We start from the raw sequence: 25457 nt of genomic DNA, 5'->3' as shown, positions 1-25457 counted from the left end.
AAAATGCTCTGGTTGAAATTATGACCTTAGTGTTGTTAGGGTCGGTTTCCACCCAGTTATAAAAATAAGATTATGAAGCATTAATTACAGCCAAAACTGAACACACCGACAGCCAGCTCCTCTCCCAATCATGTGAGCTTTAGGGGATTCTCATTTTACCTTGTTATCCAGTACAAAAACAAACAAATGTCCAGACATGTGAGGTCAATGCAGTATAGAGTTTGTGACTTGCAGAGTGCACATCTCCAATTTGCAGCAAGCAGAAATGAAAAAAAAATGTACAGTGAGAGAAGTTCTGGATAATATTTTTGGTGAAAATGAGGGAGAGGACACAGAGCAGCATAGTGATACATCTGATGAGTTTGATGAGGAGGTGGTGAAGCTACTCCCGCTGAAAGATTCAAGTCCAAAAATTTTAAAGGGGAACATTATCACCAGACCTATGTAAGCGTCAATATATACCTTGATGTTGCAGAAAAAAGACCATATATTTTTTTAACCGATTTCCGAACTCTAAATCGGTGAATTTTGGCGAATTAAACGCCTTTGTAATATTCGCTCTCGGAGCGATGACGTCACAACGTGACGTCACATCGGGAAGCAATCCGCCATTTTCTCAAACACCGAGTCAAATCAGCTCTGTTATTTTCCGTTTTTTCGACTGTTTTCCCTACCTTGGAGACATCATGCCTCGTCGGTGTGTTGTCGGAGGGTGTAACAACACGAACAGGGACGGATTCAAGTTGCACCAGTGGCCCAAAGATGCGAAAGTGGCAAGAAATTGGACGTTTGTTCCGCACACTTTACCGACGAAAGCTATGCTACGACAGAGATGGCAAGAATGTGTGGATATCTTGCGACACTCAAAGCAGATGCATTTCCAACGATAAAGTCAAAGAAATCTGCCGCCAGACCCCCATTGAATCTGCCGGAGTGTGTGAGCAATTCAGGGACAAAGGACCTCGGTAGCACGGCAAGCAATGGCGGCAGTTTATTCCCGCAGACGAGCGAGCTAAACCCCCTGGATGTCTTGGCTCACACCGTCCCTTATGCCACCGAAGATGATCAAGAGAAGAATATCGACCCTAGCTTCCCTGGCCTGCTGACATCAACTCCAAAACTGAACGGATCAGCTTTCAGGAAAAGAGCGCGGATGAGGGTATGTCTACAGAATATATTAATTGATGAAAATTGGGCTGTCTGCACTCTCAAAGTGCATGTTGTTGCCAAATGTATTTCATATTCTGTAAACCTAGTTCATAGTTGTTAGTTTCCTTTAATGCCAAACAAACACATACCAATCGTTGGTTAGAAGGCGATCGCCGAATTCGTCCTCGCTTTCTCCCGTGTCGCTGGCTGTCGTGTCGTTTTCGTCGGTTTCGCTTGCATACGGTTCAAACCGATATGGCTCAATAGCTTCAGTTTCTTCTTCAATTTCGTTTTCGCTACCTGCCTCCACACTACAACCATCCGTTTCAATGCATGCGTAATCTGTTGAATGGCTTAAACCGCTGAAATCCGAGTCTGAATCCGAGCTAATGTCGCTATAATACAGGTAAAAGCCAGTAAATTAGAATATTTTGAAAAACTTGACCTGGATCCAACCATGCAAATTTTGCATTTCCTTTGGAAATCGAGGTCCCAGAGTCTGGAGGAAGACAGGAGAGGCACAGGATCCACGTTGCCTGAAGTCTAGTGTAAAGTTTCCACCATCAGTGATGGTTTGGGGTGCCATGTCATCTGCTGGTGTCGGTCCACTCTGTTTCCTGAGATCCAGGGTCAACGCAGCCGTCTACCAGCAAGTTTTAGAGCACTTCATGCTTCCTGCTGCTGACCTGCTCTATGGAGATGGAGATTTCAAGTTCCAACAGGACTTGGCGCCTGCACACAGCGCAAAATCTACCCGTGCCTGGTTTACGGACCATGGTATTTCTGTTCTAAATTGGCCCGCCAACTCCCCTGACCTTAGCCCCATAGAAAATCTGTGGGGTATTGTGAAAAGGAAGATGCAGAATGCCAGACCCAAAAACGCAGAAGAGTTGAAGGCCACTATCAGAGCAACCTGGGCTCTCATAACACCTGAGCAGTGCCAGAAACTCATCGACTCCATGCCACGCCGCATTAACGCAGTAATTGAGGCAAAAGGAGCTCCAACCAAGTATTGAGTATTGTACATGCTCATATTTTTCATTTTCATACTTTTCAGTTGGCCAACATTTCTAAAAATCCCTTTTTTGTATTAGCCTTAAGGAATATTCTAATTTTGTGACACACGGAATTTTGGATTTTCATTTGTTGCCACTTCAAATCATCAAAATTAAATGAAATAAACATTTGAATGCATCAGTCTGTGTGCAATGAATAAATATAATGTACAAGTTACACCTTTTGAATGCAATTACTGAAATAAATCAAGTTTTTCAAAATATTCTAATTTACTGGCTTTTACCTGTATATTGCTGGAGTGCACAGATCCTGCAATGAGGCCACTGATAGTCTCTGGGACGCATCGACAGGCAGGAATATTTTCCGGGCAACAATGTCCAAAGGACATGTAACCAATTATTAACATTGCTGTATGTATACTTTTGACCCAGCAGATTTGGTCACATTTTCAGTAGACCCATAATAAATTCATAAAAGAACCAAACTTCATGAATGTTTTTTGTGACCAACAAGTATGTGCTCCAATCACTCGATCACAAAATAATAAGAGTTGTAGAAATTATTGGACACTCAAGACAGCCATGACATTATGTTATTTACAAGTGTATGTCAACTTTTGACCACGACTGTATAAACCCAGAAGTATATAAACACGCACAATTCTACTCCATACTTAAGGGTTAGGTATCATTTGAAGCACAGACAATATTATTGTGGATGTATAAAAAGACCTGATGTGTTTCGTCCCAGCCGTTCTCGTCCCTGATGCCTAACTTGGCGTGGTGGTAAAGCAGTGTTTCACAGCAGGAGGTGTCACCCCCTGTCAGCACAGTGTGGTATAGCGGCGTCAGCCCCCGCCGGTCCTTGTAGTCTGGAGAGGCGCCCAGAGACAGCAGGACCTGCGGGACAGAGTGCAGCAACTAATTATGACGCACGCTTTCATCCTTACAAAATCTTAACTTTGGTCTTGGCTCATTTTTCTCGTGAATGGCTCGTAAATTGTACCTGAAAGTCCTATTATAATTATATTAACTAGCTAATTACTGTGTAATATCATGCTGCCGTGTTTGCTCACAGTGAGGCGTGCTGGCTCCATTTTTTAAACGCCCACTTGAGTTATCAGATTGAACATTATAATTATGTGAATTTGTCTTAGCTAGGACGTGGGAGTCATTTATTTAGACCAGAGGTGTCCAAACCTTTTCCACCAGCAAAAATGAGGCACGCAGGGCCACTTTAAGCAGGATTCTTCACCTTTTGTTGAATTATTAACGTGCAACTAAGTGCAGGTCAGAATACATGCAGCTTTCTGTTATACTGAAGGTGACAAAGCAAATCATTTTGTCAGGTTTTTCAAAATGGGGACCTCAAGCATACTTGCCAACCTTGAGACCTCCAATTTCGGGAGGGGGGTTGGGGGGGGGGGGGGCGTGGTTAAGAGGGGAGGAGTATATTGACAGAACAATATACGACAAATCATCTCAAACCACAACAAAACAATTGCAAATGAGCCGTCGACCCCCAGTCAGATCGACTCCAAAACCAACAAAGCATGTAACTGTCGAAAGAAACCTGATTGCCCCCTCAACGGGGGATGCTTACAAACATCAGTTGTCTACCAATCTAAGGTAATACGCAAGGACATTAACACATCCGACACATATGTAGGATTAACCGAGGGTGAATTCAAAACCAGATGGAACAACCACAAGGCTTCTTTCAGGAACAACAACCTGTGAAATACCACAGAACTCAGCAAACACATTTGGGACCTCAAAGACAATAATGTTGAATATTCAATAACATGGCAAATTCTTGCATCCAGCACACCTTACAATAGTGGTAATAAAAGATGCAACCTATGCTTGAAAGAGAAACTGTTTATTATTTACCGTCCAGACCTGTCATCCCTCAACAAGCGCAGCGAAATTGTAACAGCATGCCGCCATAGACGGAAACATCTCATAGGTAACACATGAGCCAATCACCACGCCCCTAGGCCAGCCTGTACCCACCCACTCTGTGCCCTATATAAACCATGGTATGCGAATGCTCCCATTAAAATCTCCTGACGATTGAGGGTACCCCCCCTCATGAAACAGGCCTGTAGAGATGAAATAGTCTTGTGATTTTTTTTTCCCCACACATACATATATATATATATATATATATATATATATATATATATATATATATATATATATATATATATATATATATATATATATATATATATATAAATCCTGAAAATATGCAAACAAAACTGTGTTTAGATAATTGATACTTCAAACTTGCATAAATAAATATTAAGGAATATAACATAACTTGACTTCTGAGAGCTTCAAAATGTAATGAATAAAATGTTAAAGTTGTTGATAAACAAGCAATTATTTTAATAATTAAATATGGTCATTTTAAATGAATTATTATGATCATTTAAAATTAATTATTTCAAATATGTTTATTTTAATGTATAATTCTATGGCTGAATGTAAAAAGGAGTCAGAAAAAATACAAATAAAAATATAATTAATTTTGATGTTTTTAGCAAAATATAGTAAAAATGTATTTATTTATTTTTTTAATTAATATATATATTTATTTTTAGGTAAGATAAACATAATAATACATTTTATCTCTAGTCTGGATGATTTAGTTCTTGTCACCCTGTTGTCCTCCCGTCATGAAAAAAGGCTGTCCTCACTCAGGTCGCATGGAGCTGGAGGGGGCGTGGCCTCCAGCTCCAGCTGAATTTCGGGAGAAAATTTGTCCCGGGAGGTTTTCGGGAGAGGCGCTGAATTTCGGGAGTCTCCCGGAAAATTCGGGAGGGTTGGCAAGTATGACCTCAAGTCATAAAAATGGGGTCCCACAGTACATTTTTGGGGTCCCACTTTCTTGTAAGCATTTTGAAAACAAATGATAAATGTATGCATTATCCTGTTATATCTCACATTCTTATATTGTGTTTTGGAAAAAGGTTGTCATAAACAATAATTCATTAAAAAAAAAATAATGCAAAAGAAAGCACATTTTTATGCATATGTAAATTTATTCAGTTATAAACATTCATTCACTTTCTTCTTTCCTTCATGGATCTAAACTTTACCGCTGCCGGTATTTTTTTCAATATTTTGATTTAATAAGTTGTAGGTCGGTAAAAAATAAATAAATAAAAAATTTGCGTCCAGAAATTTGAATCCATCTATGCATTTTATACCGCTTGTTCCTTTAGGGGTCGCGGGGGGTGCTGGAGCCTATCCCAGCTGCACTCCGACAGAAGGCGGGGTACACCATGGACAAGTCGCCACCTCATTGCAGGGCCAACACAGATAGATATTTTCCAATTTAAAAAAAATTGACTTTGGACACACCTATTTTTAACAAACAGACACCTGTGTGAGGTCGGCCTCTGTCCTCACTGCAAATATCAAACTAAGACTGCATTTGTTTGTGCCTTTACGGTTTTTATTCTTTCTAAAATACATTTGGGATTTTCTTGTTTACAGTATTATTTTATTTTATTAGACTGATTAATATTCTGTGTGATTTTTGTAAATAAAGTAAAATAAAATACATTTTCTGACTCGTGAAGTCATCAAGCTCCCATACTTTGTCAAAGTCTCCCCAAACTTCTCCCATTTGCTTGTGCTGCAAAATATTTTTGTCTATTATAGTTTTTGTTATTAACATGTTATTATTCATAACCAACCCCGACCTTGTCAAAATCTCCCCAAACTTGTCACAAATGTTTGTGCTGCAAAATGTACTTTGTCTATGATATTTTTTAGGTCAGTAACATTTTTACTATTTATAACCAGTGTTGGGACTAACGCGTTACTTTGTAACGCGTTACTGTAACGCCGTAATCTAACGCGTTATTTTTTATATTCAGTAACTCAGTTACCGTTACTACATGATGCGTTACTGCGTTATTTTACGTTACTTTTGATGTAGTATCGACTAGAAACAGAAGCGCTGCGGTTGTGACGACCGGGGCGCATTGTGATGCGGGGTTCGTTCTCTCAGGAATGCAGACGGGCGTCAGACACAGCGTGCAGGTAAGAAAGTATTTATTTAATAAATAACTTATACTGGAATAAAGAAAAGGGTGCTCATAGCACATAAGGCAAAAACTAAAAGAGCTAGCATGGGAGCTAGAAGGTAAAAAAAGGAGTTTAGCGTGGAAGCTAACAGGTACAGAGCCGGAACAAAAAGTCGTCAACTGTTGCATGAAAACAAACTACGAAGCCAGAACGAATGACAGGGAGGACAGACTTAAATAATAATGTCAGTGATGACAAACAGGTGCGTGTAGGGAACAAACGCGGCAGGTGAAAATAATAAGCAGCCATGGCAACAAACTCAGGTGTACAAAACAGGTACTCAAGGAGTCCAAAACTAACCACAAACAAGTATCTTGAAAACGTAAATGAAAAATATGATCCGGGCAGCGGATCACAACAGTACCCCCCTCCTTAAGGGACAGATTCCAGATGTCCCCTTGAAAAGCTAAAACCCCCCCAACTATAACAAAGTTCAAGAGTCCAGGGAGGGTGGAGGGAGGATTTGGCGGAGGGTCGCCAGGTCACATTTCCCCGAATCCACCGGGGACGAGTCAGGTGGCGGCGGCGAATGGAACGCCGCTGCCGGAGGCGAGGCGGGCGACCACGGAAAGGCCACATTTGTGGCTGCCGAGAAGGTGGGCGTGAGTGGCGCCAGAAGTTCAGCAGCCGGAGAGTTCTGCCCAGCTGTCTCTCCAAAACATCAAGGCGGGCGTCTTGGCGTTCCGCCATGGCATTGACGCAAGCCCCAAGAACGCCAAACTGTTCCTCCTGTTGTCCAAGTTGTTTGGCCTGTTGGTGCAATGCCCTTTTTACTTGGTCGGTCACTGCGGGGTTTCGTGTGCTTTGCAGCGATGGAGCAGGAGGTGGAGAGGATGGTGTTTGCAGGACCACCAGGGTTGATGGTGGCGTCAGAGTGGCGGGCGTCCGGGCTGTCGTTGTCGTTGCCGTGGAAACAGGTGCTGGTACGGAAACCAGACTTGGAGTCGGTGCTGGTGCGGAAACCAGACTTGGAGTCGGTGCTGGTGCGGAAACCAGCCTTGGAGCCGGCGCTGGTGTGGGAACCAGCCTTGGAGCCGGCGCTGGTGTGGGAACCAGCCTTGGAGCCGGCGCTGGTGTGGGAACCAGCCTTGGAGCCGGCGCTGGTGTGGGAACCAGCCTTGGAGCTGGCGCTGGTGTGGGAACCAGCCTTGGAGCCGGCGCTGGTGTGGGAACCAGCCTTGGAGCCGGCGCTGGTGTGGGAACCAGCCTTGGAGCCGGCGCTGGTGTGGGAACCAGCCTTGGAGCCGGCGCTGGTGTGGGAACCAGCCTTTGAGTCGGCGCTGGTGTGGGAACCAGCCTTGGAGCAGGAGGTTGTGGCTTAGCACGCCGAAGATCTGGTGGCGGAGGTCGGCATGGAGGTTTGGGCTTGGCTGGGTGCTGCTGTGCCCGCCCACTAGCAAAGCACCCAGTACTAGCCCCCCCCCTCAAGAAGCGGATCCCAGACGCGTCTTGTGCAGTCTGGAACAGTCTTTAGGGGTGGGAAGGAGGAGGTGAGGAGGGGGGTAGGCTCCTCCCCTTTTAAATGTCCAAATTGTCTATTCATCTCCCCAATATGGGACTGTCGGGATGACCAGGAGGGAGAAAACAGAGGAGTGGGCGGAGTTTGAGCCCTAGGGGGTGGGGCCAAAGTAATTGGGGGCGGAGCTTGAAAACCAGAATGTGACTGGTACTGACTAGACTTATAATTAACAAAAATGTCCTGATAGTATTTAATTGTTGAATTAAAGTCATTTGGAGGCGGCTGACAGAAAGAATTGACTGAATTTTAAAAAATGTCTTCGTCTATGACGTCATCACCAGTGGACGGGATGACGTCATCCGCGCGGGTCTCCAGCTGACTGACAGCCCAATCAGTGAACTGTTTGGCAAAGTGAGTGATGGGATTACCAAACATCGGCGGAGGGGAATCATGGGCTGGTTGGCTGTGTTCCGGAGGGAAGAATTGCGGGGGGTGGCGCGTCTCTGTCGCGAGCTGAAGCCGTCTTGTGCGACTTCCGCCTTCGCTGACGCGTGCGAGCGGGCTGAGAGCGGACCTCCCCGGGCCAGATGGAGTCGATCGGGACCAGAACACCTCCAGGTCCCCATATCATCTCCTCATCTGGAGAACAGCGGAGCGTCTCTGCTTCCATCGCTCGGAGGACCATCCACGCACCTTCATCCACCTCCGTCAAGCCCGTAGCGAAATAACTTTTTGCTGGCTTCGTACTGTGACGACCGGGGCGCATTGTGATGCGGGGTTCGTTCTCTCAGGAATGCAGACGGGCGTCAGACACAGCGTGCAGGTAAGAAAGTATTTATTTAATAAATAACTTATACTGGAATAAAGAAAAGGGTGCTCATAGCACATAAGGCAAAAACTAAAAGAGCTAGCATGGGAGCTAGAAGGTAAAAAAAGGAGTTTAGCGTGGAAGCTAACAGGTACAGAGCCGGAACAAAAAGTCGTCAACTGTTGCATGAAAAGTCCTCGCTTTCTCCCGTGTCGCTGGCTGTCGTGTCGTTTTCGTCGGTTTCGCTTGCATACGGTTCAAACCGATATGGCTCAATAGCTTCAGTTTCTTCTTCAATTTCGCTTAAGCCCCTGAAATCCGAGTCTGAATTTGAGCTAATGTCGCTACCTTGTTGTTCCATCCGCCATGTTTGTTTGTGTTGGCTTCACTATGTGACGTCACAGGAAAATGGACGGGTGTTTATAACGATGGTTAAAATCAGGCACTTTGAAGCTTTTTTTAGGGATATTGCGTGATGGGTAAAATTTTGAAAAAAACTTCAAAAAATAAAAGAAGCCACTGGGAACTGATTTTTAATGGTTTTAACCCTTCTGAAATTGTGATAATGTTCCCCTTTAACGTATTATTAGTCACTTGTCCCATTTGTCTCAGATTTTGTGTAACTATTATTATTTTATGTTATGGGACTGGTTATGAATAAAGTAAAGTTAAAGTCCCAACGATAGTCACACACACACCAGGTGCGGTGAAATTACCCTCTGCATTTGACCCATCCCCATGTTCACCCCCTGGGAGGTGAGGGGAGCAGTGAGCTGCAGCAGTGGCCGCGCTCATGAATCCTTTTGGTGATTTAACCCCCAATTCCAACCCTTGATGCTGAGTGCCTAGCAGGGAGGTAATTGTTCCTATTTTTATAGTCTTTGGTATGACTCGGCCGGGATTTGAACTCACGACCTTCTAGTCTCAGAGCAGACACTCTAACCACAAGGCCACTGAGCATAATAAAACGCTAATGCCATAATGTTAGTGAGACAAAAAAAATACAATTGTAGCAAATGGGACACGTTTGGGAGATTTTGACATGGTGTGTGTGTGTGTGGGGGGGGGGGGGGGGGGGTGGGGGGGTGGTTCTTGACTAATAACACGTTAATGATATAAAATCTACAAAAGACTACATTTTGCAGCACTATAGCGGACCAAAATAAAATGTTTACAGCACAAAGGAATGGTAGTGTTGTTTTAGTATTTGCAATAAGGGGGGCAACTTCACGCAGGTGACACAGAGGGATGCTTAAGTCCATACCAGCAGAGCAATATGGCGGTGGCCTCGGACAGCCTTGTGGAGCGGCGTGAGCCCATCTTTGGCACGGAAGTCGATGTGGGCGCCCCCCTCCACCAGGACCCGAATGGATTCGCCTCCACCGGGCTCACACTGCACGGCCAGGGACAGAGGAGTCTCTGACGGGACACAAAACACACGACATGAGCGTCTCGGCAGATGCGGTCCCGACTCCCCCTGGTGCTTCGCAGCGGAAGTGCACGTCACACTCCCGTTGACAGGCCGCGTTATGTGTTTTGACACCCGCTCCCACGGCGGGCGCAGCGTAGCGCTCTCAGACTGTAAACGAACAGTCTGCCTTGCCGTGTCAACACCAGCGGGAGGCGCCCGGAGCAAAGTGGTCACATGACGACGAGACAACAATGACAATACGAAATCATAAATGATCCCATGTGGGGTCACACATCAGTATCTTGTAATACAACAGCAGTAACAAACACTACTTTTATCGATGTATCTTCTCAGGGGTCATAAAAGGAGCGTCTTCATTCAATCTTTATTTATATAGCCCTAAATCACAAGTGTCTCAAAGGGCTGCACAAGCCACAACGACATCCTCGGTACAAAGCCCACATACGGGCAAGGAAAAACTCACCCCAGTGGGACGTCGATGTGAATGACTATGAGAAACCTTGGAGAGGACCGCATATGTGGGTAACCCCCCCCCTCTAGGGGAGACCGAAAGCAATGGATGTCGAGTGGGTCTGACATAATATTGTGAGAGTCCAGTCCATAGTGGATCCAACATAATAGTAGTAAGAGTCCAGTCCATAGTGGGGCCAGCAGGACACCATCCCGAGCGGAGACGGGTCAGCAGCGCAGAGATGTTCCCAGCCGATGCACAGGCGAGCGGTCCACCCCGGGTCCCGACTCTGGACAGCCAGCACTTCATCCATGGCCACCGGACCTGTGCCCCCCCCCCTCAAGGAAAAGGGGAGCAGAGGAGAAAAGAAAAGAAACGGCAGATCAACTGGTCTAACAGGGGGGCTATTTAAAGGCTAGAGTATACAAATGAGTTTTAAGATGGGACTTAAATGCTTCTACTGAGGTAGCATCTCTAATTGTTACCGGGAGGGCATTCCATAGTACTGGAGCCCGAATAGAAAACGCTCTATAGCCCGCAGACTTTTTTTGGGCTCTGGGAATCACTAATAAGCCGGAGTTCTTTGAACGCAGATTTCTTGCCGGGACATATGGTACAATGCAATCGACAAGATAGGACGGAGCTAGACCGTGTAGTATTTTATACGTAAGTAGTAAAACCTTAAAGTCACTTCTTAAGTGCACAGGAAGCCAGTGCAGGTGAGCCAGTATAGGCGTAATATGATCAAACTTTCTTGTTCTTGTCAAAAGTCTAGCAGCCGCATTTTGTACCAACTGTAATTTTTTAATGCTAGACATAGGGAGACCCGAAAATAATACGTTACAGTAGTCGAGACGAGACGTAACGAACGCATGAATAATGATCTCAGCGTCGCTAGTGGATAAAATAGAACGAATTTTAGCGATATTACGGAGATGAAAGAAGGCCGTTTTAGTAACACTCTTAATGTGTGATTCAAACGAGAGAGTTGGGTCGAAGATAATACCCAGATTCTTTACTGATTCGCCTTGTGTAATTGTTTGGTTGTCAAATGTTAAGGTGGTATTATTAAATAAATGTCGGTGTTTAGCAGGACCGATAATCAGCATTTCCGTTTTCTTGGCGTTGAGTTGCAAGAAGTTAGCGGACATCCATTGTTTAATTTCATTAAGACACGCCTCCAGCTGACTACAATCCGGCGTGTTGGTCAGCTTTAGGGGCATGTAGAGTTGGGTGTCATCAGCATAACAATGAAAGCTAACACCGTATTTGCGTATGATGTCGCCTAGCGGCAGCATGTAAATACTAAAGAGTGCAGGGCCAAGAACCGAACCCTGAGGAACTCCGCACGTTACCTTAACATAGTCCGAGGTCACATTATTATGGGAGACGCATTGCATCCTGTCAGTAAGATAAGAGTTAAACCACGACAAAGCTAAGTCTGACATACCAATACGTGTTTTGATACGCTCTAATAAAATATTATGATCGACGGTATCGAAAGCAGCGCTAAGATCAAGAAGCAGCAACATAGATGACGCATCAGAATCCATCGTTAGCAGTAGATCATTAGTCATTTTTGCGAGGGCTGTCTCCGTAGAGTGATTTGCCCTGAAACCGGATTGAAAAGGTTCACAGAGATTGTTAGACACTAAGTGTTCATTTAGCTGCTGTGCGACAATTTTTTCGCATTTTCAATTCTATTTAATAAAAAGTCCTATTTGTTATAACATCTGCTGCACATAGGAGAGATGTGAGCACCTGATTTCACCACAAAGCATCTGACATCTTTTTTCCCCAAACGTCAATTTGATGAAGAAAAAATAATACATGAAGGACACTTATATTAGGACACCCCTCAACCCCACCCAGATCCTTTTGTTCTAAGGCTGTCTAAAATGATGAGAGTTGACGTTTAACAATTTATTCTACAAAACAGGAGTAAGTACAAACAATAGAAATTAGTGTTGTTCCGATACCGGTACTAAAATTATTTCAATACTTTTCGGTACTTTTCTAAATAAAGGGGACCACAAAAAATTGCATTATTGGCTTTATTTCAATAAAAAATCTTAGGGTACATTAAACATGTTTCTTATTGCAAGTTTGTCCTTAAATAAAATAGTGATCATACAAGACAACTTGTCTTTTAGTAGTAAGCAAGCAAACAAAGGCTCCTAATTAGTCTGCTGACATATGCAGTAACATTTTGTGTAATTTTCCATTCTATTATTTTGTCAAAATTATTAGGGACAAGTGGTAGAAAATTAATTATTGATCTACTTGTTCATTTACTGTTAATATCTGCTTACTTTCTCTTTTAACATGTTCTATCTACACTTCTGTTAAAATGTAATATTCACTTATTCTTCTGTTGTGCATGCTTTACATTAGTTTTGGATAATACCACACATTTAGGTATCAATTCGATACCAAGTCGTTACAGGATCATACATTGGCCATATTCAAAGTCTTCATGTGTCCAGGGACATATTTCCTGAGTTTATAAACATAATATACATTAAAAAAAATGTTATGATGCCAAAAATAGACGTAATCATAGTAGTATCGCTCCTGTACTTGGTATCATTACAGTGGATGTCAGGTGTAGATCCACCAATGGAGTGTGTTTACATATTAAATCGGGTGAGCTACGGTGTGTAGTGAAGCATGTTTAGCTATTCCTCGTCCTGCAGGGATGATACTTGTAAGAAACGTACTTTATTTGTCGCCATGGAGACAAGGATTAGTGATTTAGAAGTAGCTCTGTTCGTAAACCAGCAATGACACGACGTGAAGACGACGGGGGCGCGGGGGGTGGGAGACCGGTACTTTTCAGAGGCGGTATAGTACCAAAAATGATTCAATAGTATCGCGGTACTATACTAATATACCGTACAATAATAATAATACCGTACAACCCTAATAGAAATACCAGCGCAAAAAATGGGCGCCTTTGATGGAATCGAAACTAAAAGTTAACTTGACGTGTGTGCCAAGCACACACATTCTCCTCCTTCACTCGCTCCCCAGGCTGATACTTCATGACACCATTAATAATATTATACGTGCGTGAGAGTGCATCGGTATAAAACACAGGGTGCAATCATTGTGTTTTTCTTCTTTGAGCCGAACCAATGCCAATTTTAAGGTGTTTTAACATTAGCCATGTGTTCATGGACAACATGTATTTAATCTGATCATCATTTGGATTAGAATGTTACTGTGTACATGGACCCTGGAAAAAAAAAAGATCTGATTATGATGTGCATTTTAATGCAGCACACCTTAAATCGAAATACTTTACTTTGACATGCACAGAACATAAACGCTCTGTTATTGTTTGTGCTATGGTGCCATCTTATGGACGAGTTCGCTCACTGCAGGTGCTGAAGAAGCAGTCGACTTCTACTGCAAACAGACATGGCTTTGTGCATTTCTGCTTGTACGAAGTTGTCGCGGTAATTATTTGTAATTTTTTCCTTCTGTTCACTACTTTTGTTTTACCTCTCTTTTTGAAATGTAGCTGTTCTGTGCAATTTATGTTGCAATATGTATACGTTGCCGTACGTTTTCATGTTACGATGTTCTGTGTATGTGTCTGGGGCTAGCAGATAGCACTAGAAGTAGCTGTAATGCCGTGAATTCATCGGCTCGATAAGACAACTGGATCCCTTCTTTAAATGTTAAATGTGCATCTTTTGTAGTACATGTGTCTCTCTCACATACACCACCGCTGTAGTGTAAGTACCATTAAAAATAACTACTTAATAAATTACTCACCAGTGAGTAGTTTTTTCACTCAATATTTACTCACGCAAGTAATTATTTGGATAACTACTTTTTACTTGTACTTGAAATATATTAGTCTACTAGTAGTACTTTTTGTCATGATCCGTGGCCCGGATAATGTTTTGTTATGTTCTGTTGGTTTTTGGACTCCCTCAGTTCCTGTTTTTGTGCACCCTTGAGCTTGTTTTTAGTTACTATGGGTGCTTATTGTTTCCACCTGTCTCTGATGGGTGTTCGGGACGCTCACCTGTTTCACGAGCACTAATCAGAGGGACTATTTAATCCTGACCTTTGCCGGTCAGTCGGGCTTGCTTCATTGTTTGCTACATGCAACCTGTTACGTTAGTATTCCTTATCTCCTAGTCTATGCTTCCTGTGCTAAGTGGTAGCCTTAGCTTCCCGTGCGATCGGCACGTTGTTCCTTCTGCTTGTTTTCTGTTATTGGTACGTGTTTGAGTTTAAAGATTAAATCATGTTCCTACCTGCACGCCTTGTCCGGAGTGGTCCGTCTGCATCCCGGGGGATCGAACCACGCAGTAAGCTGCGACCCCCCACCCGCCGTGACACTTTTACTTCAGTACACTTTTTGGTTACCCTCCCCACCTTTCTGCTCAGTGTTTTGAAGATAAATATTTAGAATACCGTATTTTTCGGACTATAAGTCGCAGTTTTTTTCATAGTTTGGCCAGGCTCCAGTGCGACTTATACAGGTATATGTTTTTTTCCTTCTTTATAATGCATTTTCGGCAGGTGCGACTTATACTCCGGTGCGACTTATACTCCGAAAAATACGGTAACTATCTGGCTAATTTCTTGTTTGATCAATTTCTACATGATTTTGTCCAATTACATACATGATCAAATCCCAAAAATGTGAAATCATGGCAGAGATTTTTATAAAACAATCTTGCATTTCTCCAAATTTGAGACTTTAGTGACATATTTTGCCTTAGTTACGCCAGCGGATATCTCCATATATGGTGCATACCACTGAGCTCCATCTAGTGGTACTTTTAAGAAAGTCTGTACCGTATATGGAGTATCATTGTTGATGGTGTTTGTGCATTGTGTGTAATGTTACAGTGGCCAAAAACATTAAATATACTTGTTAAATAAAACTTTTGCCTTGTTTTTAATGAATACTTAGCCCTACTACGCTTCTGTATTTTAATGTTGGTCAATATGGTGGTATTCGGAGAGCCAAGTGTTTTCTGAGACGATACTTGGTGAAAAAAGTTTGAGAACCACTTTGGTAGAGGTTTATACAAAAAGCTTTGCGAGAGTCCGACATCTTTATTCAGTTGTAGTCCGACGTTGTAGTCAATAGGTTCCTTATTTTTTCCTCTATCATGTTGTGGGGTAGACTGGCTCGTACATGCACATGCATCCTGCGCTGTTGCCATTTCTAATACAAAGTAGCGTACAGTTGTAACTTACATTGGTCAGTAGACTCCATGTGGAACTACATGCTTTCAAAACCTACTCAGTGGCCTAGTGGTTAGAGTGTCCGCCCTGAGATCGGTAGGTTGTGAGTTCAAATCCCGGCCGGGTCATACCAAAGACTATAAAAATGGGACCCATTACCTCCCTGCTTGGCACTCAGCATCAAGGGTTGGAATTGGGGGTTAAATCACCAAAATGATTCCCGGGCGCGGCCACCGCTGCTGCCCACTGCTCCCCTCACCTCCCAGGGGGTGATCAAGGGTGATGGGTCAAATGCAGAGAATAATCTCGCCACACCTAGTGTGTGTGTGACAATCATTGGTACTTTAACTTTAACTTACTGGGAGAAGACACTGTCGAGGTGGGGGCACGTAAATAAGACGGCATTCTAAAAAAAAACGGTCAAAAATTCATGCACATTTTGACCAAAGAACCACCATTACATGTTACGTAAACCACAAGGAAGTGTTTTACATGTAGTAAACATAATATGACCCCTTTAAGGTTTTAGGATGTTTTTAAACCCCATGTGTGTTAGTAAAAATAAAATAAAATAAAACCATTACAGCCATACACTTGTAGTTGTACTGGAAAAAAGTAAATTAAATACAAAAACGTTTGGGCACCTTTGACTTAAAGGTTGTAAGAGCAGTCCTGGAAAAGACATAACAGTACTTTTTTGTTTTTCCAATCGCAGTGACGACAAATGAAGACTGGTGAGGGTTTGAATGCAGCCTGCTTACCGCCGGTATCAGCATCCTGGTAGTTGGGATCCAGCCCCTTGTCTAAGAACTTGCTCATCTTGTCCACGGCGCTGGTTTGGATGTAGTCCATGAATTTCTTCAGGCTGGCCTGCGCGTGGACACAAGACTACTCTAGTTTGCAGCACAATGCAAGAGTTTGACATTATAAGCAGTGACAAGCACGTCGTGTATGTTGATCCGAATGCACACATGAGGACTTTTACGGCTTGTTTTTAACACTTTGCAAACCTTGGTGTGCAGTTTGGCCAGCTGCTTCTCATCCAGGTTCGTCTGCTTGTACACTCTTGTCTTGTATCGGAACTAAAGCACAGGAAAGAAGAGAGAAGACTCGATCGAGCATAGAAAGGTTTGAGTAAAACACTCATTCACTGAGCAGAGAAGCTGTACATGAGGGCTGTCCAAAGTGCATTTTTGACTTTTTTTTAAATTAGCTATCAGCCTGGTGTGAAAATAGAATTAATTCGTTATTAATAAGATATATTGTTAGACCAGTGGTGTCCAAAATGCGGCCCGTGGGCCATTTGCGGGCCGCACCCCGAATTTTATTGGCCTAAAGTTGGAAAACTCAATAGTAAAAATGTAAGAAAAAAAACATAAAAAATAAGAAAATGTAATGAGAAATAGCTTATTTAAAAATATATATACATATATATATATATATATATATATATATATATATACAGTTTGCCCAACCAGTCTACATGTGCTTTGTGGACTTGGAGAAGGCATTCGACCGTGTCCCTCGGGAAGTCCTGTGGGGAGTGCTCAGAGAGTATGGGGTTTCGGACTGTCTGATTGTGGCGGTCCGCTCCCTGTATGATCAGTGTCAGAGCTTGGTTCGCATTGCCGGCAGTAAGTCGGACACGTTTCCGGTGAGGGTTGGACTCCGCCAAGGCTGCCCTTTGTCACCGATTCTGTTCATAACTTTTATGGACAGAATTTCTAGGCGCAGTCAAGGCGTTGAGGGGATCCGGTTTGGTGGCTGCAGGATTAGGTCTCTGCTTTTTGCAGATGATTTGGTCCTGATGGCTTCATCTGGCCAGGATCTTCAGCTCTCACTGGATCGGTTCGCAGCTGAGTGTGAAGCGACTGGGATGAGAATCAGCACCTCCAAGTCCGAGTCCATGGTTCTCGCCCGGAAAAGGGTGGAGTGCCATCTCCGGGTTGGGGAGGAGATCTTGCCCCAAGTGGAGGAGTTCAAGTACCTCGGAGTCTTGTTCACGAGTGAGGGAAGAGTGGATCGTGAGATCGACAGGCGGATCGGTGCGGCGTCTTCAGTAATGCGGACGCTGTATCGATCCGTTGTGGTGAAGAAGGAGCTGAGCCGGAAGGCAAAGCTCTTAATTTACCGGTCGATCTACGTTCCCATCCTCACCTATGGTCATGAGCTTTGGGTTATGACCGAAAGGACAAGATCACGGGTACAAGCGGCCGAAATGAGTTTCCTCCGCCGGGTGGCGGGGCTCTCCCTTAGAGATAGGGTGAGAAGCTCTGTCATCCGGGGGGAGCTCAAAGTAAAGCCGCTGCTCCTCCGCATCGAGAGGAGCCAGATGAGGTGGTTCGGGCATCTGGTCAGGATGCCACCCGAGCGCCTCCCTAAGGAGGTGTTTAGGGCATGTCCGACCGGTAGGAGGCCACGAGGAAGACCCAGGACACGTTGGGAAGACTATGTCTCCCGGCTGGCCTGGGAACGCCTCGGGATCCCCCGGGAGGAGCTGGACGAAGTGGCTGGGGAGAGGGAAGTCTGGGCTTCCCTGCTTAGGCTGCTGCCCCCGCGACCCGACCTCGGATAAGCGGAAGAAGATGGATGGATGGATATATACAGTGAAGTGAATTATATTTATATAGCGCTTTTCTCTAGTGACTCAAAGCGCTTTACATAGTGGAACCCAATATATAAGTTACATTTAAACCAGTGTGGGTGGCACTGGGAGCAGGTAGGTAAAGTGTCTTGCCCAAGGACACAACAGCAGTGACTAGGATGGCGGAAGCGGGGATCGAACCTGCAACCCTCAGGTTGATGGCACGGCCACTCTACCAACCGAGCTATACCGCCCCAGTACAGGCCAAATGTTTGGACACACCTTCTCATTTCATGTGTTTCTTTATTTTCATGACTATTTACATTGTATATTGTCACTGAAGGCATCAAAACTATGACACCTGTGAAGTGAAAACCATTTCAGGTGACTACCTTTTGAAGCTCATAGAGAGAATGCCAAGAGTGTGCAAAACAGTAATCAGAGCAAAGGGTGGCTAATTTGAAGAAACTAGAATATAAAACATGCTTTCAGTTATTTAATCTTTTTTTGTTAAGTACATAACTCCACGTGTTCATTCATAGTTTTGAGGCCTTCATGTTTGAACTCACTATAGATAGGACAGTTTAAATAAAGATGTATACCTCCAAGTATGGCACCCCTTTCTCAAAAGACTGGGGGTACTCTTTGAGCAGCCTCTCCTCCTCCAGGAATTTGGCGTCATGGCCGTCGGTGGCGGGCTGGAAGAGGCCGTAGTTGAGGACGTCTCGCAGGGATTCCGTCAGCGAGCACAACACCTGCTGCTTGGCCTTCCACACGGTGGCGTCCGGGTTGAAGCGCAGACATTTCTGAAGGAAAGGACAGCAGCACAGTTTTAATGGCTATTGACGAAGATAGATATCTACATATATCCATATTTAAGAGTTGTTTCTTTCTATAGTCATGTTGGAAATAACTTGTGTATTCTCTTTGTGCTCTTTCTATTTTTTCTCCATCTCATGACCGAGGGTACACTGTGGACTACCTTGAGCTCAGAATGCAGGGAGTAGCAATACTCCCTTTTATTTGTTTTCTCATCCTGCCTCTAGCTAAGGAGAACAATAGACATGTGTATTCGTTCTGGAGGGTGGGGTCGAGGGACATATTGAAGAACCCAGCACTTGGGTAATGTTTTTGGTGGTAGCGGGGGTGTATAATGTAGCCCGGAAGAGTTAGGGATGCATGGGATTCTGGGTATTTGTGCTGTTGTGTTTATGTTGTGTTGCGGTGCGGATGTTCTCCCGAAATGTGTTTGTCATTCCTGTTTGGTGTGGGTTCACAGTGTGGCGCATATTAGTAAGAGTGTTTAAGTTGTTTTTCAGATCAATTTGGCTACGCAATTGAATGTGTTGTCCTAGGCTGGTCTCTATCTTCAAAGCTTTGAAAATAAATTACAAAATACATATTCTGTTCCGGTGATAATTTAAACTCAGTTTATGTGTCATCAAAAGAATTTGGGCTTGACCAGTAACTTAAATTCCCTTGGAGGAACATCTGGTCCAAACGCAACACTATCTAGTCCGAGAACAAGAGTTGCAATGTGGTGCAGTAAACATTCCTACCAGCAGGGGGAGGCATTGTCAGAGTGAAACAGGTGATTCCTGAAGGTGCAAGCAGAATATGAATGGCTGTACAGTGCACACACACACACACACACACAAAGAGGCTCTGTCAGCAAACTGAAGTCACAACACAAAGGAGTGAAGGACGTTTGTTGTCATGACGACGCACTGCGGACACAGCAATTGGCCCTCGCAGAGGTCAGCCGAGGGCAAGGGATGCTGCATGGCCACAGACGCATCTTTACATCTTAGCTCATTGTCGATGATTGACACGCACACAGCCAGCACAAAAGCATCACATTCACACTACGCGTTTTATTCACTGTCTCGCACAGCCAGCACGGTTACCAAGGCGACCGGTTCATTAGCGGAGCAAGTTGCTTGTTGCCATGGAAACATCCCTGTGTTCCAAAGGAGATGGGGTACTTTATGTGTGTGTGTGTGTGCGTGCGTGTAGCTTAAGTAAAGGGGCGGGGTTACAATGGAGAACTTAGTCTGATTGCCTTTTTTGTATTAATCATATGTGTGCACACGCACGCCCACGCACACTCCCCTTTACAATGGAGGCAAAGCCAGTAGAAAATGATTCTGCTGCTCTTCCAAAACGCTGACAATCAGGATTCTTCGTTGCTTGTGATGCCGAGCATATTGAGCTTTAATCCCTCCAGGAATTAGACTGTTCCTCCAGTGTCAAACTGTGAACAATTAGCACTCATCTCACACACACTCACACCTCTTCTCTTTGGGTTGGAGGATTGGTTATGCAAAGATTTCCCCCGCACTGACTGGTTAGTGTCGTTAGTAAAGAGGAGCAGACTGATGTACTGTCACAGTCGGAGATTGCATGGGAATTTTCAGTATGAACGCTGCCAAACAGAAATAGGCACAAAGCAGGGGTGTTAAATTCATTTTTATCATGAGCGACATCGCAGTTACGGTTGCCCTCGACGGGCCACTTTTAACCGTGAAACCGTACAATAGTATAATCGCCAAATAGTACTCCACAAATGCCCCTTTTATTTGATTATCATCATATTGTATGCCTACAAACTGAATTAGTAATCAGATGTCAAGGTGGCATACACACATATACATACACTCATGCATATAATCACGTTTCATCAAACATACATTAACGTTGTTGCCCTAGGGCAGGGGTCCTAGGGCAGGGGTCGGCAACCTTTACCACTCAAAGAGTCATTTTGACCCGTTTCACAAATTAAAGAAAACAATGGGAGCCACAAAACTCTTTTGAAATGTAAAATGAAATAACACTGCATACAAAGTTTTTTTTTTGCTTTGTGCTATGTATAAACCAGGGGTCTCAGACACGCGGCCCGCACCTTAATATGAAAATGTAATGTTAGTGCGGCCCGCAAATTTTATATGAATGGCGCTTGACAGCGTCATACTTGCCAAACCTCCCGATATTTCCGGGAGACTACCGAATGTCTGCTGATTTTCACCCAAACAACAATAATAAGGACGTGCCGTGATGGCACAGAATTAAACAACCTGTACAAACAGCGTGCCAGCCCAGTCACATGTTGTATGCAGCTTCTGCAGACGCACATGCGTGACTGCAAGGCATACTTAGTCAACAGCCATACAGATCACACTGAGGGTGGCGATATAAACAACTTTAACACTCTTACTGATATGCGCCACACTGAGAACCTACACCAAACAAGAATGACAAACACATTTCGGGAGAACATCCGTACCGTAACACAACATAAACACAACAGAACAAATACCCAGACTCTCATGCATCCCTAACTCTTCCGGGCTACATTATACACCTCCGCTACCACCAAACCCCACCCACCTCAACAGACGCACGGAGGGGGGGGGGGCAATCCGCGGCTCTGGAGCCACATGCAGCTCTTTAGCGCTACCCTAGTGGCTCTCTGGAGCTTTTTCGAAAATGTATGAAAAAAGATGAGGGGAAAAAAATACATTTTTTGTGTTAATACGGTTTCTGAAGGAGGACAAACATGACACAAACCTCCCCAATTGTTATAAAGCACACTGTTTGTATTAAACATGCTTCACGTATTCGAGTATTTGGCGAGCGCCGTTTTGTCCCACTAATTTTGGCGGTCCTTGAACTCACCGTAGTTTGTTTACATGTATAACTTTCTAGGGCGTGTTTTATGCCACTTCTTTTTCTGTCTCATTTTGTCCACCAAACTTTTAACGTTGTGCATGGATACATAGAGGTGAGTTTTGTTGATGTTATTAACTTGTGTGGAGTGCTAATCGGGCATATTTGGTCAGAGCATGACTGCAAGCTAATCAATGCTAACATGCTATTTAGGCTAGCTATATGTACATATTGCATCATTATGCCTCATTTGTAGGTATATTTGAAGTCATTTAGTTTCCTTTAAGTCCTCTTAATTCAATGTATATCTCATGACACACTATCTGTATGTAATATGGCTTTTAATTTTTTTTGCGGCTCCAGACAGATTTGTTTTTGTATTTTTGGTCCAATATGGCACTTTCAACATTTTGGGTTGCTGACCCCTGGGTTAGGGTTAGGGTAAGGGTTAGGGTCGGGGTTAGGGAAGACTTTTAGTTAATGGCTTACTGGTTGTATAATAAGGCCATGCAGAATAAGGCATTAATAAGTACTTAATAATGACTAATTAAGGGCCAATATGTTACTAATTTGCATGTTAATAAACAACTAATTAATGGTTCATATGTTCCCCATACTAAAGTTTTACCGTTTTATCTAATTAATGAATGATACATTTAAGTAATTAGTTGAAGATGTATTTATTAACTTAATTTTGTTCGATTGGCCCTCCATTTATTGACACATTTCCAGGTTTTTGCGGGCCACATAAAATGACGTGGCGGACCAGATGTGGCCCCTGGGCTTTGAGTTTGACACCAGTGGTGTTTAGGAAAGATGGATGGCCTGCTTTATATTGCAACATACATTGATGTCACTGTCAGATAAATAAGACAGTTAAGTCAAGACAGTGCATGATATGCTGCTTACGAGTATGTTTCTTTAAAATCAAGAAGACGAAAAAATTGAGAGGATAAGTACTACACACGTCATCCTAAGCAATTGCCAAAAAGCAGGGTTGTCCAAACGTTTCCCATGGAGGACAGCATACAAATACTATGTATTAGTTCATAGGGGGAAAATGTTAACAAGTATGTTCAGAATGTGCCGAGGGCCAACAAAAACAAGCTAAAAATGGTCCCCGGGCCGCACTTTGGCCCTCCTGTTATGAAGAGCAATCAGGGTTTCTTTGCGTATCGGCAAATCTGATTTAATTCTTTTTAATGCATTTTTGATGCTACTTAAAACAGATTAAATGCCGAAGTACTACTGCAGATTGTTATGATATATAGTCAAAAGGATAGAATTATCCGTATAGACAAAATTATAAGAATTTGACAATAACGAGCAGTTGAAAAGCTGCATTAACTGTGGCCAAATGAAGCACTAATGTAATTATAATAAATAATAATGTAAGTGACCCTTTAAAGCGCAGTAAACATTATGTATTACTGTAGTATAAAAGTAATAGTAGTAAACAAACAGTGGTAAACAAACATCACAAATAAAATGGGCTCTCAATATATGTTAGCAAAAACAGAACTTCTTTAAAGGGGAACATTATCACAATTTCAGAAGGGTTAATACCATTAAAAATCAGTTCCCAGTGGCTTATTTTTTTTTTCAAAGTTATTTTCAAAATTTTACCCATCACGCAATATCCCTAAAAAAAGCTTCAAAGTGCCTGATTTTAACCATCGTTATATGCACCCGTCCATTGTCCTGTGACGTCACACAGTGATGCCAACACAAACAAACATGGCGCATAGAACAGCAAGCTATAGCGACATTAGCTCGGATTCAGACTCGGATTTCAGCGGCTTAAGCGATTCAACAGATTACGAATGTATTGAAACGGATGGTTGTAGTGTGGAGGCAGGTAGCGAAAACGAAATTGAAGAAGAAACTGAAGCTATTGAGCCATATCGGTTTGAACCGTATGCAAGCGAAAACGACAAAAACGACACGACAACCAGCGACACGGGAGAAAGCGAGGACGAATTCGGCGATCGCCTTCTAACCAACGATTGGTATGTGTTTGTTTGGCATTAAAGGAAACTAACAACTATGAACTAGGTTTACAGCATATGAAATACATTTGGCAACAACATGCACTTTGAGAGTGCAGACAGCCCAATTTTCATCAATTAATGTATTCTGTAGACATACCCTCATCCGCGCTTTTTTCCCGAAAGCTGATCTGTCCAGTTTTGGAGTTGATGTCAGCAGGCCAGGGAAGCTAGGGTCGATATTCTTCTCTTGATCATCTTCGGTGCCATAAGGGACGGTGTGAGCCAAGACATCCAGGGGGTTTAGCTTGCTCGTCTGCGGGAACAAACTGCCGCCATTGCTTGCCGTGCTACCGAGGTCCTTTGTCCCTGAATTGCTCACACACTCCGGCAGATTCAATGGGGGTCTGGCGGCAGATTTCTTTGACTTTATCGTTGGAAATGCATCTGCTTTGAGTGTCGCAGGATATCCACACATTCTTGCCATCTCTGTCGTAGTATAGCTTTCGTCGGTAAAGTGTGCGGAACAAACGTCCAATTTCTTGCCACTTTGGCATCTTTGGGCCACTGGTGCAACTTGAATCCGTCCCTGTTCGTGTTGTTACACCCTCCGACAACACACCGACGAGGCATGATTTTTTTTTTTTTTTTGAATTATTTATTTCAAACCTGCACAGTACAACACACACTTTTTTTTTTAAACATTTTGGCAGGGACATTTATGCAAGGCTTGAAAAGGGGTTGGATGAAGCAAATGCTTATAATATCCCAACCCCTCTCACTCATTCCACATTTAACATAAACAATATAATACAAGAACAATACTATACAAACAAAAACAAGAAAAGCTCCTGTACACTAACAATACAATAGTACCACTGTTACTATAAAACAAGACAAGACGAGACAAAACACACACACACACACACACACACACACACACACACACACACACGGGCCCAAACACTCTCTGACCATACACCTCTCTCCCATGGCTCTGTGCTGAGGGCATCACTCTCTTTCCTCCTCGTACTTCTTCAGTACTTCTTTTTTAAACAGTCTTTTAAATGTAATCATGTTAGAACAGGTTTTTAACTCGTCCCCTAAGTTGTTCCACAGACTGACTCCACGCACTGAAATGCACATTGATTTTAAAGTTGTTCTAAATTTAGGCAAATATAATTTGTTGTTTCCTCTTAGACTGTAACTATGATGAGCATCTCTATCCTGGAATAGGTTTTGTATATTGGATGGTAGAGAGTTTTGGGATGCCCTAAACATAATTTGAGCAGTTTTAAAATTGATCACATCGTGCAGTTTAAGTTGCTTTAACTCCATGAATAGTGGATTTGAATGATGTAAGTAGTGAACATTGGACACAATCCTAATGGCCTTTTTCTGCAGAGTGACTAAAGGCTGTAGATGGGATTTATAACAATTTCCCCAGACTTCAACACAATAGTTTAGATATGACATAATAAATGAATGATACAATAAAAGCAGAGCATTGGTGTTCAATAAATGACATGATCTCCTCATCATTCCAACACATTTAGCAACTTTTGTCCTCAGGTAATTTATAT

At 43.2% G+C, this 25457-nt stretch overlaps 1 protein-coding gene across 4 annotated transcripts in view; it reads right to left on the bottom strand.

Moving 5' to 3' along the window:
- shank1 (SH3 and multiple ankyrin repeat domains 1) overlaps positions 1-25457 on the bottom strand; it is a 280926-nt gene that overhangs the window by 130145 nt on the left and 125324 nt on the right. For all 4 annotated transcript variants that reach the window (XM_061981384.1, XM_061981385.1, XM_061981386.1 and 1 more), the window contains exons 3-7: positions 18823-19026; positions 16647-16718; positions 16398-16506; positions 9801-9955; positions 2898-3065 (exon numbers count right to left, since the gene is read on the bottom strand). In XM_061981384.1, the coding sequence (XP_061837368.1) occupies positions 2898-3065; positions 9801-9955; positions 16398-16506; positions 16647-16718; positions 18823-19026 (708 nt within the window). The remainder of the gene's footprint in view (positions 1-2897; positions 3066-9800; positions 9956-16397; positions 16507-16646; positions 16719-18822; positions 19027-25457) is intronic.

The sequence above is a fragment of the Nerophis lumbriciformis genome, linkage group LG24 (genome assembly GCF_033978685.3).
Source record: "Nerophis lumbriciformis linkage group LG24, RoL_Nlum_v2.1, whole genome shotgun sequence".
NCBI lineage: Eukaryota > Metazoa > Chordata > Actinopteri > Syngnathiformes > Syngnathidae > Nerophis > Nerophis lumbriciformis.
This window is presented reverse-complemented; position numbering and strand designations above follow the sequence as displayed.